Below are 19,124 nucleotides of genomic sequence, written 5' to 3'. Positions count from 1 at the left end.
TACCTGGATAAACTAATCAAGCATCTCAACTCAGTTATTTCTTTAGAAATAGCTCTCTTTATGCTGACCTAAAGGAAAAAATTATGGTTTATTTTGAATTTTTTACTTTCTGTTGTCTTATGGAATTATCTTCTAGGGTGGTGCACCTAAATCAAATAAAGTGTTTGTTCACCAGAAGTGATCAGTAAGAACATTGTGTAAGTTAGATAATAGTATGTCTTGCAGAAGCTGTTTTAAGGCTCTTGGAATTCTTGCTCTCACTTCCCAGTACATAGCCTACTACATGATTTTTGTTACTGATAATAAAAATCAGTTTCAGCTGAACTGCATTTATAGTCACAATACAAGACACAAGAATAATTTTCATGTAGATTTTACCTCCTAGTCTACAGTTCAGAATGGTGATAAGATATTCACTAGGCTTTTGTTTGATATAAAGCAAGAAATTGGGAATTTCTACCAGTTCAAAATAAACATAGAAATATAACTCATTAGTCTCTCTTTCTACAAATTATGTGAATATCTGGATTCAGGGACTGAAGAGTTCTCTTAGCTACATGGTGATTAATGATGTTTGTCATGGCACTGTGTAACAAGTAGTAACATACTATAAATAGGAATCACTATTTATGAATGTAAAAAAAAAAAAATTCTCTTTTTTAAAAAAAAAATAAAAAGAAAAAGAAGAAAACATTGTAACCAAGCAAATATTAAGCTGCTAGTAACACATAAACATCAGCTATATAGTAAAACTGAGGTAGGAGCAGTTTTCTTACTGAGTTACTGAATTAAATTCACGTTGCATAAGTGTGACAGCATTAAGCAGTATAGTAATGATTTGTTGTTAATGTAGCATACCACTTAAGTTTCCATGATGTGTTTGTCTTAAATGTATAAATGTATACTTACATCCCTGAAAGTTCTTCTTATTACTTAGAGATACAGAACACAACAAATGAATGAATATTTGTATCCAACATAAAAAAGACATTTTAGTCACTTTGATATGCAAGTTGTGAAAAGTTTGTAACAGAAGGAAAATGATTAGGCTTTAACATTGATGGTGGGCTCATTAGAGAGGGCATTGTAAGAATATAATGTCTGGAATGCATCCATACAGTCTTATATCTATAAAATTTGTTGCATTTTATGGTGTTTACACTTTCTCTTTGTAATTCATGATGCAGCATCTCAACATTCACATTTCTTTGTTGCAGACTAACATATATCTTATGAACAGAAAAGACGGCACACTGGCACATACTTTTGTGGCTGAAACATTCTTCTACCTCCATACAATTAATGCTTATGAGTCTGATGACCATCTAGTCCTGGATGTTTGTTGTTACAAAGATGCAGAAGTGTTGAACTGTATGTACGTTGAAGCTATGGAGGTAAGAAATGTTTTTGTAAATTATTATTTTCACGTCTTGTATTTCTTTGAATTGTTGTTATTGGCAGCACATGATTTAACAGAAATCTTGTGCAATAAATTTAAAATGTAAGTGAAATATGAATAATAAGAATATATGCAGCATTGAAGGATCATATACTTGGCAGCTGCTGAGGAAATGAGGGAAGTGCAACTGCAGCATGCCAATAAAAAAACTAACTTAATTACAATACTCTACACATCAGAAAAAATGTAAGATACAAGAGAAAGAAAAGTGCTGAATAGAAGGAAACATTTTTGTAAACAACTCTGAATTGGGGAACACGTAAGGCATAAGAAATAAATTGGATGGAACATTGTACTAATGCTCAAGATGAAAATTCCAGAACACTGATAATAATAAAAGCTGATGATAAGTACAATAATTTCCTCTACTCTGAATCTCCTCTAATCAAATTGCTCTATCTATCTTGTTACTCTGTTAGTTGTGAAGGAGGACATTGTCTGAAGGCTTAATGACAATTCTAATTTTGTTTATGTATCTGTCAACTGCTCAATGCTTTAAATATATGTTAAAGTATAACCTTTGCTCCTTCCACTCTACTCCAACAAGGACGTTCCACATTTTACTAATATAAATTGGTTACACAAAATATATATGATAATCATTAAAGTAAATACATGATATAAACCACAGCACAGTACATTACAAGGCAGTATAACCATTAAGAAATGTATCAGTAATATTAATGGGACAGATAAAAAATCTACTCACCAAGCAGTAGCAGGAGAACACACACATGTGAAAGTTAAGAAAATCTGCAAATTTTTGGAGCCAGTGACTCCTTTTGGCAGAAGGGTTGAAGGGGAAGAAATAAGGGTGAAGGAAAGGGACTGGTGAGGTTTAGGAAATTGGGAGAGTTTGGAAACATCACCCAGAACCCCAGGTCAGGGGGTCAGATAGGAACAACTAAAAGACTGGCAGAAAGTGAGCTTTTGGTCGACAAGGCCTTAGTTGAAAATATACAAAACAAACAAACAAACACACACACTCACACACTCTCTCGCTCGCTCTCTCTCTCTCTCGCTCGCTCTCTCTCTCTCTCGCTCGCTCGCTCTCTCTCTCTCTCTCTCTCTCGCTCTCTCTCTCTCTCTCTCTCTCTCTCGCTCTTTCATACTGCTGCACCATATATTAAATGTACATCTGCAGGTTCCTTTAAGGAATATTGCTCCATCTTTAACAACTATTCAGCAACTGTACACAGTGGCATTCTCAATCATGGAAGTAATGCTCCATCTTTGAGAACCAGTTATTGGCTGTAAACATTGGTAAACTCTACCATGGACACATTTAAGATGACTGCGCATTATTTCTTCAGTATTGTCACCAACACTAAAGCAGCAGGCAGTTGTTTCTTATGAAATATGTTGTTTACAAAGTACAAACTTCATGCACATTGCTCTTTCAAAGCCTCTTAACAGCTGAACTTTTTGTTTCTGACCATTGATTTCTAATCTCAAAATATTAAGTTTAGGATTCTGTGTCACTCGTATGATTTTGATCCCAAATGTATGGGAAAACCTGTACTAGGAACTTAGGTGTTCTTAAATCATGTACATGATTTTGATCCTAAAGGTTTGAGACAACCTGTGTTGGATGGTAAGGAATTCTTAAATGTTTTTGTTTTATGGTGTCTGAGACTTGACCACCTACTCTGCACAACAAATGGGCTTAAATGACTTAGTACTGGACAGACGATTTACATAAAAGCAAAGGTCATAGCATACAACCACCTGTGACACTCAGAATGGTGGATGTGTTGGTATTAAAAGGCACTATTTGATTTCTGCTGCTCAGATTAGGTTTAATCATACGCTTTGCAGCTTCAACAGTAAAACTTTGTGTAATATAATTCTATGGTTGTCAAAGTGAGTGGTTTCACTGGAGGTCTGAAGAATGGTATGCAAAGGCAGATGAAGATAATGTGGAGGAAAAGATATTTTTAACTGCTTTAAATCAAGTATGAGTCTTTATTGAGTTTCTGTGACCACTGTTTACAAATAAATGATTATGGATTGGAAGCTGCAGGATGTATGCTATTTGTTCTGATAGGACAGACATTAAGGAAATATGATAGTAGCTAAGTGGGCATGATCTGTCATCCTGTGGTAGAGATGTAACCACTGTTATTTTTAAACATGACAGAAAATGGACACTATTAAAAATACATTTCACACAATGGATGTGCTATTAAATTTCCTATTATTTATCACAAAATAAGAAAGACCAAAAATGTCTTCTGTATTTGAGCTGCTTAGTTTTACTTTTCATTTTCTAATATAATATATTTGAAGTTCTTAACATACACATGTAGAATTTATATTTTAGAATGCTGTTGGAAATAGTTAGTGTGTTTCAAATCATGACTTTTGTCATATTTATAATTTAAGTCTTATGCAATTACATCTCAGTAATTAATTTTTCAACACAGTTGGACAAATACAGTAGGACCCTAATTGACTATGTTTTCTTTTATGAAGCTCAAAGCAAGAAAGTAACTCTTTACTGAGTAACAAATTCTCTCTCTGATCGTGATGCATAGTTATTTAGGATAAATAACATATTGCCTTACAGTAGGGTCACTCCTCAGTGGAAATCAGAATAATTAATAACCCCAGAACAATTTTTTTTAAGAACAGTTTACAGGAGCTGACATGCACGTAATTTATGATGAACCAAATAGTAACATAAAATTTAATCTATTCCATGATAAATTCATATCGTTATTTGAACACAGTTTTCTGCATAAGCAAATCAGGAAGAACACTAAACAGCCATACAAAAATTGTGGATCACAAGAGGGATTAAAGTATCTTTTGAAAGGAAAAGGGTAATGTATCTTTTGGCAAGAACAAGTAAGGATCCTGCAGTAGCTGCACACTACAAAAACTACTCAAAATTACTAAGAAAGGTTATTAAAAAATCAAGGAACATGCACATAATTACAGAAATCAGTACTTTCAACAACAGACTTAAGGCTGTATAGAATGTAGTGAAATGAGAGAGAGGACAACCATCCATAGAGCACAACAATGTCACTATTGAACTGAATGGAAGTGATGAGTCACAGGTAGCAAATGCACTTAATAATCATTTCTCAAATGTACTAGAAAGCATAGGAACAAACAGTTCAAAAGCAAAATCACAGCAGTATGTTGACAATGTAACTTTCACACCATTTTCCAAAATTTTTGAGAAGGTGATGTGTTGTACAATAGTACCTCACCGTAGCAACAATAGGATCCTTAGAAAATCACAATTTGGGTTTCAGAAGTGTTACTCTACTGAGAATGCCATTTACACACTCACTCACCAAATTTTACAAGCATTAAATAATAAAATATCACCGGTTGGTATTTTCTGCGACCTCTCTAAGACATTTGAGTGTGTGAATCACAATATTCTCCTAGATAAATTGATGTTTTACAAGATTGATGGTATAACCAACCAATGGATAAAGCTGTATCTAACCAAAAGAATGCAGAAAGTTGTATTTAGTAATTCAAGCAATGTAGTCCAGAGACATAATTCTGTTTGGAAAGAAATTATGTATGGTATTACCCATGGTTCAATCTTAGGTCTACTACTGTTCCGCATATATAAAACGACCTTCTGTCTAGTATACAACAAGCAGAATTAGTTATTTTTTCAGATGACACTAGTATTGTAAAAGAAATCAGAGCTTGTTTGGAGGCATACAGATAGTAGTTTTTCCTTCACTACAGTGGTTCAAGGTTCAAGGTAGCCTCTTCCATGCACCATATGGTGGTTTGCAGAATATGTATGTAGACATAAATATAGTTGTAGAGTAACATACTGCAAAACCACTACTAGTCATTCCCTTTCCTGTTCCACTTGTAAATGTTTTTGTTTTATGGTGTCTGAGACTTGACCACCTACTCTGCACAACAAATACATACAGAACTAGAAGAAATAGTAAATAAAGTTCTTAAAAGTTCTTTTCTGTGAATGGTCTCACCATCAATTTTAAAAAGACACAACAAATTTGGAGATACACATCTGATGGTACTACAACAATGATCAGAATAACACACGGTGAGGAAATGATAAAGTGGGTGGAAACTTCAAAATTCTTGGAGATCCGTATTGATGATAATTTAAATTGGAAAAAATGCGTTTTGGGACTCCTGAAACAAGTCAGTTCAGCCACATTTACACTTAGAATCATTGCAAATCTTGGGGAGAAACAAATCAGTAAGCTGACGTATGTTGCTTATTTTTATTCAATAAGTTCATGTGGAATAATGTACTGGGGTAACTAATCTTTAAGAAATAAGGTCTTCATTGTGCAAAAACCTGCTGTAAGAATAATATGTGGTCCTCACCCACCATTTATCTTGTAGACACCTGTTTATGGAGTTGGGCATTCTGTCTACTGCTCCACAGTATATTTATTCCCTCATGAACTTCGTTGTAAGTAATCCACTACAGTGAATAGTATAGTGAACAGTGTTTTATTCGTCTCATAACATACAATTTCTAATCATATGATTAGTGTACAGGAGACACGTCAAAAAAATGGATAACACAACTTTGGCCTAATTGGTACAAAGAATTTTTAACATTAATATAGACTTTTATTTTTCTTTCCTCCCTTTTGTGAAGGACAGCTACATTTACACACAAGACAATATGTAAATTTATCCTGCTCAAATGTTCAGTTCATCCTTCATGAACGTTCAAAAGGAATGATGAGGTACATAATTAAAATAGTAGGAGGAAAAATGACATTCATTACTCCACATTAAGGTTATCATTAGCACAAAAAGAAGATGGTGGGTAGGAATTACTAACTCACATTTGTGTATTTTTTTTCTTTTTGTAAAAAAAAAAATAGAAATGTTCAGACTATAACTGGGTGTACAAATTAATTTGTAAAATGACTTGTTTCACATTATTATGAACTATAGTAGATCATGTCTCAAGCATTGGCAAAATGGATACTGAATTCATTTCATTCAAGAAACATTTTTTTGAGTCCTTAAATCCATTAAATTCAGTGTTCACTAGGCTTCATGCAATTTTGCATTTATTGCAGGAGTTGCTAATATAATAATTTTTGCCTTACATCTAACTAATCTGATTTCTGACCTGCATTTGCTTTCTAGTTTCATGCTTCATAACTTTTGTATTTATTGTAATGAAATATAAACAAGATTGTAATCCTCTGTAGAGCAGGTGGGGCCACATATGCATTGGTTTTGGAGTAACTTTTACAATAGGCTGTATTTTTGCACACACTATCTTTTGTTTCTGGTTGATGTAAACCCATATATTGATGATTTAAGTTGTGATACACAGGTATCTCTCTGTTCATTTGTGATTGAAAATGACAGTATGTTCAGGTGTCGAAAACATAACCAGGCTGCATTCCCATAAATTACTCGTACATTCAATACACTGCAAGAAACTTAAGATTTACACATTTTCTATGGAGCAATCAGCAACACAAAAGACACCGTACTGTAGTTCTGAGCTCCCACTAAATTAATTTATGTACCTCCTTGCTTTTTGTTTATAGAAACTTTCAGTTGTATGAAGCCCCATGGTACAGAAAAGTCTAAGAGGTATTCACTTAGAAAATTTCCATTAATATACAACATAACTTTTACTTCTTTCTGTACAGGATGCTCAGTTCATCAGTTTTATTTCTTAGGGATATGATATTTATAAGCAAAAATAATAGCAAATTGTCATTCCATAAAGTGGATATGAACTATTGTGCAATGATATATTCCCTTTTGTAACATTCTCTCAAATGGAGCTGCTTTATTCACATGGGCTGCTAAATTCTTAGCAGTACTTGGGCCAGCACTAGTAATGAAAATGTTTCCCCGCTGCTAATCATGAAATATAATTGCTTCTTTTCATTAAATTTCTTGCCCTAGTGCACACATATATTGGAGCACTTATGGTATTGGACACATGCTGGCTACTTGAATGTGGAATCATCTTATTTGTCTGTGAATGTTTTTGCTGAATATGTTGTACTTTCAGTTTGATTTATCAATGAATTCTCACTTCAGTGAGTGTTTCATATTAGAACAAAAAGCTCAATTGGTCTCATATTCAAGTTTTTAGAATATTTAAATCTTGTAAAAAAAAAAAAAAAAAAAAAAAAAAAATTATCTCTGGCATTCATAGTAAGGTACCTAAGGTCACATTTAAAAAACTCATTCATGCAGGTGGATAATACAAATGTACTATCATTTGACTGTCACAGACTCCTGTATGGAGGACATGGAAATAAACATCCCTAACATTGAGAAGCAACTGGAAGAATTGAAAACAAATATTTCACCAGGTGCAGATGGAATACCAGTTTGGTTTTACAGAGAGTATTCTTCAGCACTATGCCCCTACTTAGCTTGCATTTATTACAAATCTCTCATCTAGCACAAAGTCTCAAACAACCAGAAAAAAATGCAGGTGCATCCTGCATATAAGAAGGGAAAAAGAACAGACCCAAAAAACTTACATACCACACCCTTAACATTGGTTTGCTGCAGAATTCTTGAGCATATTCTAAGTTCAAATAAAATAAATTTTCTTGAGGCAGAAAAGCTTTTGACCACAAATCAGTATGGATTTAGAAAGCATCGGTCTTCTGTCCTCACATGATATTCTGCAAACTATGGATGTATTCCATATTCCTAAATTTCCAGAAAGTGTTTGACACAGTGCTCTATTACAGACTGTTAACAAAAGTCTGAGCATACAGAATAGGTTCCTAGATATGTGAATGGCTCAAAGGCTTCTCAACCCAATATGTTGTCCTAAATCATGAGAGGAGGATACTGTCAAGAATACCCCAGGAATGTCTAATAGGAGTGAGCAGCAATCTGCGACTGTTCATTGACAGTGCTGTAGTGTATGGGAAAGTGTCAGTATTGTGTGGTAGTGGGAGAATACAGGATGTCTTAGGCAAAATTTCTATTTCGTTTGATGAATGACAGCCAGCTTTAAATGCAGAAAGATGTAAGTTGATGCGGATGACTATGAAAAAGAGTCCTCTAATGTTTGAATACAGTAATTGTGATTAAATATCTATGCTTAGCAATGCAAAGCAATATGAAATGGAACAAGCACCTAAGGTTGGTGGTAGGGAAGGCAAATGATTAATTTTGGTTTATTGGGAGAATTTTGGGAAAATGTAGCTTACCTATAACAACCTATAAAGGAGATTGCATATAGAACACTAGTGTGACCCATTATTGAGTGCTACTTGAGCATTTGGGATTCCCAGCAGATCAGATTAAAGGAAGACATTAATGCAATTCAGTTCAGAAGAGTGCTGCTATATTTGTTACTGGCAGGTTTGATCAGCAAATGAGTATTACGGATATGCTTCATGAACTCAATTGGGGAATCCCTGGAGGGAAGGTGATATGACATTCTTTACATGAAATATTATTGAGATAACTTAGATAACTGACATTTGTGGCTGTCTATAGAATGATTCTACTGCTGCCAATGTACATTTTGCATAAGGACAGAGAAGACAAGATAAAAGAAATCAGAGCTTGTTTGGAGGCATACAGATAGTAGTTTTTCCTTCACTACATTTGCAAGTGGAGCAGGAAAGGGAATGACTAGTAGTGGTTCAAGGTAGCCTCTTCCATGCACCATATGGTGGTTTGTAGAATATGTATGTAGACGTAAATATAGTTGTAGAGTAACATACTGCAAATAGTACAACATAAACATCCCACATCTGGCCATCCTGATTTAGGTTTTCCGTGATTTCCCTAAATCGTTCCAGGCAAATGCCAGGATGGTTCCTTTGAAAGGGCATGGCTGACTCCCTTGCCCGTCCTTCGTTAATCCGATGAGACTGATGACCTCGCTGTCTGGTCTCCTACCCCAAACAGCCACCCAAACCATAACAGCAACATGTTATTTTTTTGTAATAATACTGAATGAAAGCACGTGGTATTTTTCCTATTAACAAAATGTCTTTATGATGCTCCTGAACAGAAATTAAATTTAAAAATATTAGTTTTAAATGACATAATTTTTTGTTAACTTAAATACAAACATTCAGTAGGATAATATTATTGAGTATTATAAGATAAGCATAATAAATGCAAATATCTGTTAGTAGAAAATTTATTAATATTTTAGTCTAAATTTGGCACTAAAAACTGTTGGCAGTAGCCTTATGTTTCTAGATCTGAATTCAAACTAACAGTGTCATAGATAATAACAATATCTAATGCATTGTTTCCTTCTTTTCTAGAACCCTTATGTTTCTAGATCTGAATTCAAACTAACAGTGTCATAGATAATAACAATATCTAATGCATTGTTTCCTTCTTTTCTAGAACTGTCACGATAATCCAAATTATGCACAAATGTTCAGAAGCCGTCCTCTAAGATTTGTTCTTCCTTTGGGAAGTACAGAAAAATGTGATAACGAAATTCAAGACGTAAATGACAACAAGAATGAAGAAAACTTAGTGAAACTCAAAGGCAGCAGAGCATTTGCTTTCAAATTACCATGTGGAAACATATTAGTGAAACCAGAACTTCTGTGCAATCTTGGATGTGAGACACCTCAAATCAATATTGCTGACTGTTTGGGAAAGCCCTACAGATATTTCTATGCAATATCAGCTGATGTTGACATAGAAAATCCAGGCTGTGTAAGTTATTTTAAATTGCAAATAAAATTAATGTTCTTTTTTTTCTGATGGAGGTATAAAAGAATCTCTTAACAAAACAAGGAGACGTACTAGTAAAAGTAAATTTTTCAACAGTTGAAATTATTGGTAAGAGAGTGTTTAGTGATAGATCATGTATCATCATTGTCAGCCATTTTGCATTGGAACAATGGTTAACAGCAGAAAAACTGGAACATTATCTTGGTATTTGGGATAGGTAACAAGTGCAGTAATGTGTTACTTTCCATAAAGGGGGTGCTTTTCTTTACATACTATGATAATTTTAGTTTTGTGCCATTAAGTTTATCTATTAATTGAAACATTCTGTTCAGGACCAGGTCAAAAAGATTATCTTTACTAATTTGTGCGTGAAAAAGTGTTCACACATAAAGAAAATATCTTTGGTAGCAACATTGCATTGCATACTGTGGGGATTAATGCAAAGATGTCGAGGAAACATACTTGACACTGAAGTCTACATTCTAAACTCCATATTGTCTTTTAATAATCTATACCTTTACTTGTTCCCCATCCATGACAGTTCTCCTTCATCATAGGGTCTATAGAACTTCATAATTACTGAATGAATATTGTTTTCTATATGCTGATTTTGTTGACATGGCATCATTTGCACCTGTATGTGTATCATGGTAATAATTTATGTGGGTCACATTGCTTTCCATTATATGCACTCCTCTGGCAAGCAAACACTATGACAGTTATTCCTGATTGTGACAGCATTATTCAGTGAGTGCATCAAATTATAGTATTAGTGAGTCGTAGCATGGCCCTTCATGTGCACTAGTCACACTTGGTAGCAAACATGACAATAAAAGGTGACAGGTTTGCAGAATTTTTAAGTGATGATAATTAGGGCACAGTTGTATTATAGTGACTGATTATTGTTGAATAAAATTTTTGTGAGAAAACAAATGGAGGGGATCTAGGCAGTAGTTTGAGACATATCAATGAAAGAAGAAACACCATAATACCAGTAATAGCAACCTCACAGGAACACATTTATGTAACTGCTGCTAAGCTCTAAGACTGAACCCATATCCCTAAATCATGTAATACTACTTAGCAGCCAAATTTTCCATGCTTGTAACTGCTTCAAAGGACAGTCTTTCTAATGGTGGTAAGATATACCTTCACATTTTTGTCATGCATAGTGAAGATCAGAACTAGACATACGTGACATTCAATATCAAATTATTTAGCATGACAAAAACAGGGATATCTTGTTTGTGTAGGTCCCTGAGAGTATGGTTTGAGCCACTTTGTGTGTCTTCTTCCACATTAAGTAGTCTTGTTTCTCTCATGCTGGGGTAGTATGCTTCATCACTATTGGTGGCACTATATTGCTTAGTGCCATTTACATTTTTTTTTTTTTTTTTTGTTGGTCATCAGTCTACTGACTGGTTTGATGCGGCCCTCCACGAATTCCTTTCCTGTGCTAACCTCTTCATCTCAGAGAAGCACTTGCAACCTATGTCCTCAATTATTTGCTTGACATATTCCAATCTCTGTCTTCCTCTACAGTTTTTGCCCTCTACAGCTCCCTCTAGTACCATGGAAGTCATTCCCTCATGTCTTAGCAGATGTCCTATCATCCTGTCCCTTATCCCCCCCCCAGGGGATCCACAACTCTTTTGTGGATACGTGCATAGCGAGCGTGGGACCCCGAGCTAATGTGGCCTTCCTTCCTTCCTTTCCTGGCTGCATACCTTCCCTTTCCACATCCTTCCCCATCCCCCATATTCGCCCCCCCCCCCCTCACCTCTGGCTCTTTCCTTCCCTTTCTCCCCATCTGGGAGTATGGTTTGCACCTACGTCCGGAGACGGACGCTTGTAAATGTACCGCATTCTTCGCCTTCCTTGCTTGTATGTCTTCATCCTTCCTTTGTCCTTCTCTTTTCCTTACCTCTTCTCTTACCCTTTTCTCCGCTGCAGCGTTTGAGACCTCTCTTCTTTCCTTTCCCTTTCTCTTTCTTCCTCCCTGTGCATGTCTGAAGGCCGACCCATGCACTTCCATGCGTAGCCGGTGACGGGGTAACACGTAATTCCCCGCCCCGGGTAAACAGGTAGGACACGTACGTACCCCCTTGGTAATGGCCAGGCCCAGGGAGGGGTGATTACCTGAGCTGATACCTTCCGAAAGTGCCGATTGATCCCTCCGTCCGTTTGTCGGGAGGTGTGACCTGAGGTGTGAACAATCACCTAAGGCGGGAGTGCTCTCAGAGAGGGCCCCCACAAGGGAGGAGCGTGCCATCGGAGACGCCGGCAATCATGGGGGATTCTACCGCAATGGTTTCCTCACCTTCCACTATGTCTGCTCACAAATGTAAGTTCACTGAGTCTCATCCACAGTCAGTTCTTCCATCGTTGCCACAGTTCCTTGTTGTTTCTCAGTCTGACGAAGGTCATGACTTCTCCACGGTCAACCCTTTCATTATTCAGAAAGGTGTCGACGCAATTGCAGGTCCTGTAAAGTCTTGTTCCAGATTACGGAATGGCACCCTGTTGTTAGAAACAGTCAGTGCCCTCCAGGCACAAAAATTGCTGCGTACCTCACTACTACACACCTTCCCTTTCCGGGTGGAACCGCACCGTACTTTAAATTCCTCGCGTGGAGTCGCTTATACACGCTCCCTCGATGGGTTGTCTGACGAAGAAATTCAGCACTACCTGTCTGACCTGGGCGTAACGGCTGTTCATAGGGTTATGAAAAGGGTTGACACGAACATCATTCCAACCCGCACTGTCTTCTTGACATTTGACAAAGTTCAACTCCCATCGAAAATCAAAGCAGGCTATGAGATAATTTCCGTTCGCCCTTACGTCCCAAACCCTACGCGTTGCTATCGGTGTCAGCGGTTCAATCACACCAGCCAGTCCTGTTTCAATCCGGCCAAATGTGTTACATGTGGCAAGGATGCCCATGAGGGTGCTTGTCCACCTCCATCCCCTCGCTGCATCAACTGTATGGGTGACCACGCTGCTTCCTCTCGAGATTGTCCCGTTTTTAAGGACGAAAAGCTCATCCAGGAAATTAGAGTAAAGGAAAAGGTGTCGACCTTTGCTGCTCGAAAATTATTCGCCAGTTGACAGCCTAACGTGCCTCAGAAAGGAAAATACAGCACTGTCCTTGCTTCTCCTCGGCCAACAAAGGAGGCGGCCACGCAGACTTGCGACCTCACCTTTAGTGCCACGGTCGTCAGATCGGCCAGCGCAAAGATTGCCCGTTCAACCTCACCACTTTCGCCTGCCCACTCTCTGGCTCACCCTTTGTCGAGTTCTGCTAAATCTCGAGCCCAAAAGTCAGACACCAAGGCTTCGAAATAAGAGCATACTCGTGAAGAGTTTTTACGTACCGCAACTTCCCAACCATCGGTTCCTCCTCCATCTAAACATCATACTTCCAAGAAGGCTACAAAGAAACCCAGTTCCTCTCCTTCTCCGCCAAGGCGTGTCCCATCTACAGCGCCACCTGGCGGAAATCGCCCTCGGCCATCTTCTGTGTCGCCGAGGCACAATGCTGGCGGCCGATCAACCGGCCGATCGCTGGTGGCACGAGCTGCTCCTGACCAACCTATGGATCAGGATCTTCTGCCTTCGGCTGAATGCCATTCCATGCTGTCGGTCGCAAGCTCAGGGCAGTCATTGAGTTGACAGCAACCTTGGTCACATTCCTCCATTTTCTGTTCGCCCTATGTCCATTATTCACTGGAATATCCGCTGTATTCGAGCCAATCGGGATGAATTGTCGATCCTCTTATGATCCTACTCACCGGTCATCTTCTGTCTTCAGGAAACAAAGCTGCGTCCGCATGACCGCTTTGTTCTCCCTCATTTTCAGTCCATCCGATATGATCTCCCCTCTGTTGAAGGCACTCCAGCACATGGAGGACTCATGATTCTTCTCCATGAAACTCTCCATTATCACCCAATCCATTTAAACGCTTCCTTCCAAGCTGTCGCCGTCCGTCTTTCCCTTTCCGGGTACACGTTCTCTCTTCGTACAGTATACATTCCATCGTCCACACCAATGGCACGAGCTGATCTCCTTCATCTTCTTGGTCAGCTTCCACCCCCATATTTGCTGGTTGGGGACTTCAATGCCCACCACCTGCTTCGGGGATCTCCACATCCTTGTCCACGTGGCTCACTATTGCTAGACGTCTTCCACCAAGCAGATCTAGTTTGCCTCAACACTGGGGTCCCCACATTTTTGTCTGCCTCCACGACAAATTTATCTCATTTGGACCTTGCGGTCGGTACTGTTCCGCTAGCTCAGCGCTTCGAATGGTTCGCCCTTGATGATACACACTCGAGTGACCACTTTCCATGTGTCTTTAGACTGCAGCCTCAACTGCCCTACATGCGCCCGCGACGCTGGAAGTTTGCCCAAGCCAATTGGACACTTTTTTCGATGACCATCACTCTCCCAGCGTCGACGATGAGGTCACACATATTACCGATGTTATTCTTACAGCTGCGGAACATTCAATACCACGCACATCCGAATTGCCCCGGCGCCCCCCAGTTCCTTGGTGGAACGAGGCATGCCGTGACGCAATACGTGAGCGGCGACGTGCTCTCCGCGTTTTCCGCCACCATCCTTCTTTGGCCAACTGTATCCGCTATAAGCAGTTCCGAGCATGATGCCGTTGTGTCATCCGCAATAGCAAGAAGGCAAGCTGGAAATTCTTTATTAGCTCATTTAACACCTTCACTCCCTCCTCGGAAGTTTGGAGTCGACTTCGACGGTTCTCAGGCGCACCTTGTTTCTCCCCGGTCTCTGGGCTCACTGTCGCGCATGACACATTAGTGGACCCCATCGCAATTTCTAACTCGTTGGGTCAGCACTTTGCTGAGATTTCGAGCTCTTCAAATTACCCGCCAGCGCTTCTCCCGAAGAAACGTGCAGCGGAAGTTCGACCTCTTGCTTTCTCCTCGCAAAATCGCGAAAGCTACAATACTGTTTTCTCCTTGCGGGAACTCCAACATGCACTCTATTCTTCTCGCTCCTCCGCCCCAGGACCAGATGGTATCCACATCCAAATGTTGCTGCATTTATCAACCCATAGTCTGCATTACCTCCTTCGCCTTTATAATCGAATTTGGACCGACAGTACTTTTCCCAGACGATGGCGGGAAGCTATCGTCGTTCCTGTTCCGAAACCTGGAAAGGACAAACATCTCCCCTCTAGCTATCGCCTCATTTCTCTCACGAGTAGTGTCTGTAAGGTTTTGGAGCGTATGGTGAATTACCGTTTAGCGTGGTGGCTGGAATCCCGCAGTCTTTTAACACCTGCCCAATGCGGATTCAGAAAGCATCGTTCTGCAGTTGAACATCTTGTTGCTCTCTCCACTTATATCATGAACAATTTTCTCTGGAAACGCCAAACAGTAGCAATATTTTTTGATCTGGAGAGAGCATACGATACCTGTTGGAGGACAGGCATCCTCCGCACACTGTTCTCTTGGGGCTTTCGAGGTCAGCTGCCCCTTTTTCTTCGCGAATTTATGGCAGAGCGCACATTTAGGGTGCGGGTGAACACTACTCTCTCCCGTACTTTCTCCCAAGAAAACGGGGTACCCCAGGGCTCCTTGCTGAGTGTTGTACTGTTTGCCATTGCCATCAATCCAACCCCCTGCGGGTCCGGGGTAAGAATAGGCCCGAGGTATTCCTGCCTGTCGTAAGAGGCGACTAAAAGGAGTTTCAACCGTTTCGGCCTTCTATGTGTTGGTCCCCCTTGGGGTTTGACCTCCATTTTTCAAAATTCTACAGAAGTACGAGCCTTTTGGGGAAGGACACCTTACATGGTGTACCACTGGTCCTAAGTGCACTAAGACCTTGGCACTCAGCATTGCACCGGCGTTGTCACCATACCCATTATTCCTCAAATTGGGCCTAAACGCCTGATGGGTTGTCCAAGTTACGCCCATAGTGCATCTCCATCTGCACCAGCGATCATGATGGACTTTCCATGGCACCAGAAATCCAGCACGGTAGCCAGCCCGTTGTGGTGGGGTCGTCATGTACCCTCTAGGTTGTAGCCCCCTGACAACACAGGGATCGTACTGCCGATACCTGAGCTGCACCCTCCCCACGTTGGCCAAGGAGTAGATGCCCGTCTCCTTGGGGCATCAGGACTCCCGGCAATGGTCATCCTGCCAGGTGGCCCTTGCTGCGGCTGGGTGGCGCCCGTGGGGAGAGCCCCTGGTCGGAGTGGGTGGTATCGGGGCGGACGTTTCGCACATGAAACGTCAACACGTATCAGGTCGCTCTGCGGCCGAGTCTTCCAAAAGAAAAGGTACCGTTTCTAGTTCTGGTTCTCCTGCCCTTTCCCCCTTGGCCACTCCATGGGAGGAGGGACAGGCCCGCCGGCTTGGGGCGAAGTACTTCCCCTGCTATTTGGTCTGTTCTCGAACAGATGGGGGGACGTTCGCCACCTCCAAGCCCATGTTCTTTGTTCAGCACATTGAGGACGTCTTCGGGGAAATCGAGGCTCTCAGCAAGATGCGATCAGGGTCTGTTCTTATCAAGACCACCTCTGCCACACAGTCGGCGGCACTCCAGGCGTGCGACCGCCTAGGGGACATCCCAGTCTCCATTGTCCCACATCTGGCACTAAATAGGATGCAGGGGGTTATTTTTCATCGTGACCTCCTGCTACAATCTGATGAGGAGCTCAGGGCCAACCTGGAGCGCCGCGGCGTGCATTTCGTCCGGCGAGTCCAGCGCGGCCCCAAAGACCGTCGCATCGACAACGGGGCCTTTATCCTCGCCTTCGAGGGGGACGTTCTCCCGGAGAAGGTAAAGGTGATGTGCTACCGGTGCGACGTGCGACCTTACGTCCCGCCTCCTATGCGCTGTTTTAGGTGTTTGCGCTTTGGGCACATGTCGTCCCGGTGTGAGGCTGAGGCCCTTTGTGGCGACTGTGGACGTCCTCTTCGTGAGGAACATACTTGCACCCCACCACCTCGGTGCCCTAATTGTCCTGGCGTCCACTCGCCTAGGTCCCCAGACTGCCCCGCCTATCAGAAGGAGAAAAAGATACAAGAAATCAAAACTTTGGATCGGCTCTCTTATTCTGAGGCCAGGAAGAAGTATGACCGCCTTCATCCCGTGTCACTGGCCACTTCGTTTGCCTCAGTTGTGTCCACTCCTTCCGCTGTATCCTCACCTCTATCCTGTCCCCCCTCTGCCTCCTCTGCCCATCAGGGGGCTCTGCCTCCGCCTCCCAAATCCCTCCCTTCCAACTCCTCCTCCCCCGCGGCCCCCACCCCCCCTGCCCCAGGGGCCACCCTTCCTCCTCCTCCTCCCCCCACGCCACATGAGAAGCGATCCTCCTCTCAGGCGTCCAACGGGGAAACGTTCCGGACCCCAGCTTCCGAGGTCCGGCGTTCCAAAACGGACCCCGCGCGTGAGGACCTTCTTCGGGTCCAGCCCACCATCCCTGTGCCTCCTCGGCCTTCCAAGAAGGCCTCCAAGAAGAAGTCTCTATCCCCCTCTCCACCCCGGCGCGTTTCATCTGACGCTTCATCCGTGAGTCGCTGCTCCCGGCCGTCCTCAGTTTCGCCGGGACGCTCTGCTGCCAGGCGTTCCGCCGGCCTTTTGGCGGCAAATGATGCGGCCCCTCCTACACAATCAGGGACAGCGGCCGCAGCTGGCGACGAGTCGATGGAACCGGATCCGCCTGCCGTCAGTTGTAGCGTTGTTGCCTCGCAACCTGGCCCTCCGCGGCCATCGAGGTGACCAGCTCTTCCCCGTCTCGTTCCCCCAACTTTTTGACTAGCAATGGCGTTGTTTCATTGGAACATAAGAGGTATTCGATCTAATCGGGAGGAATTACAACTGCTCCTCCGCCTGCACTGTCCGCTCGTCCTTGGTCTCCAGGAAACCAAGTTGCGCCCGACTGACCATATTGCCTTTTCCCACTATACCTCGGAGCGGTATGACCTCGCCCCTGTGGACGGTATCCCAGCTCATGGTGTGGTCATGTTGCTCGTTCGGGACGATGTCTATTACCATCCCATCCCATTGACCACCCCACTCCAAGCAATAGCTATCCGCATTACTCTTTCTGCTTTTACTTTTTCAGTTTGTACCGTCTACACTCCACCGTCATCTGCTGTTAGTCGGGCTGACATGATGCACCTGATCGATCAGCTTCCCCCGCCGTTCTTATTGTTTGGCGACTTCAATGCCCATCATCCCCTTTGGGGCTCTCCTGCATCCTGTCAAAGAGGCTCACTCTTGGCGGATGCCTTCAACCATCTCAATCTTGTCTGCCTCAATACCGGCGCCCCGACTTTCCTCTCGGACTCTACTCATACCTACTCCCACTTGGACCTCTCGATCTGTTCTACCACTCTTGCCCGTCGGTTCGAGTGGTATGTCCTTTCTGACACCTATTCGAGCGACCACTTCCCCTGTGTCGTTCGTCTCCTGCACCACACCCCATCCCCACGTCCTTCGCGCTGGAACATACTGAAAGCTGACTGGGGACTTTACTCCTCCCTGGCGACCTTTCCGGACCACGATTTTCCCAGTTGTGACAGTCAGGTCGAATACCTCACGGCTGTTATTATCCATGCTGCCGACCGTTCCATACCTCGTACTACTTCTTCTTCACGTCGTGTTTCCGTCCCCTGGTGGAACGAGGCTTGTAGGGACGCTATCCGTGCTCGACGACGTGCTTTACGCACCTTTCGCCGCCATCCTACGTTGGCGAATTGTATTGAATACAAACGACTCCGAGCGCAATGCCGTAGAGTCATCAAAGACAGCAAAAAAGCTTGCTGGGCCTCTTTCACGAGCTCCTTTACCAGTTTTACTCCCTCTTCCGTTGTTTGGGGTAGCCTGCGCCGGCTGTCGGGCATTAAGGCCCACTCCTCAGTACCTGGCCTGACCTCAGGTAATGAGGTCCTTGTTGATCCTGTGGCTGTCTCCAACGCCTTTGGCCGCTTTTTCGCG

The 19,124-nt window shown here is 42.0% G+C and overlaps 1 protein-coding gene across 4 annotated transcripts in view; it reads left to right on the top strand.

Moving 5' to 3' along the window:
* LOC124619382 (carotenoid isomerooxygenase) overlaps window positions 1–19,124 on the top strand; it is a 374,524-nt gene that overhangs the window by 333,459 nt on the left and 21,941 nt on the right. For all 4 annotated transcript variants that reach the window (XM_047145721.1, XM_047145723.1, XM_047145724.1 and 1 more), the window contains 2 exons: window positions 1,218–1,394; window positions 9,800–10,120. In XM_047145721.1, coding sequence (XP_047001677.1) covers window positions 1,218–1,394; window positions 9,800–10,120 — 498 coding nt within the window. The remainder of the gene's footprint in view (window positions 1–1,217; window positions 1,395–9,799; window positions 10,121–19,124) is intronic.

The sequence above is a fragment of the Schistocerca americana genome, chromosome 6 (assembly GCF_021461395.2).
Source record: "Schistocerca americana isolate TAMUIC-IGC-003095 chromosome 6, iqSchAmer2.1, whole genome shotgun sequence".
NCBI lineage: Eukaryota > Metazoa > Arthropoda > Insecta > Orthoptera > Acrididae > Schistocerca > Schistocerca americana.
This window is presented reverse-complemented; position numbering and strand designations above follow the sequence as displayed.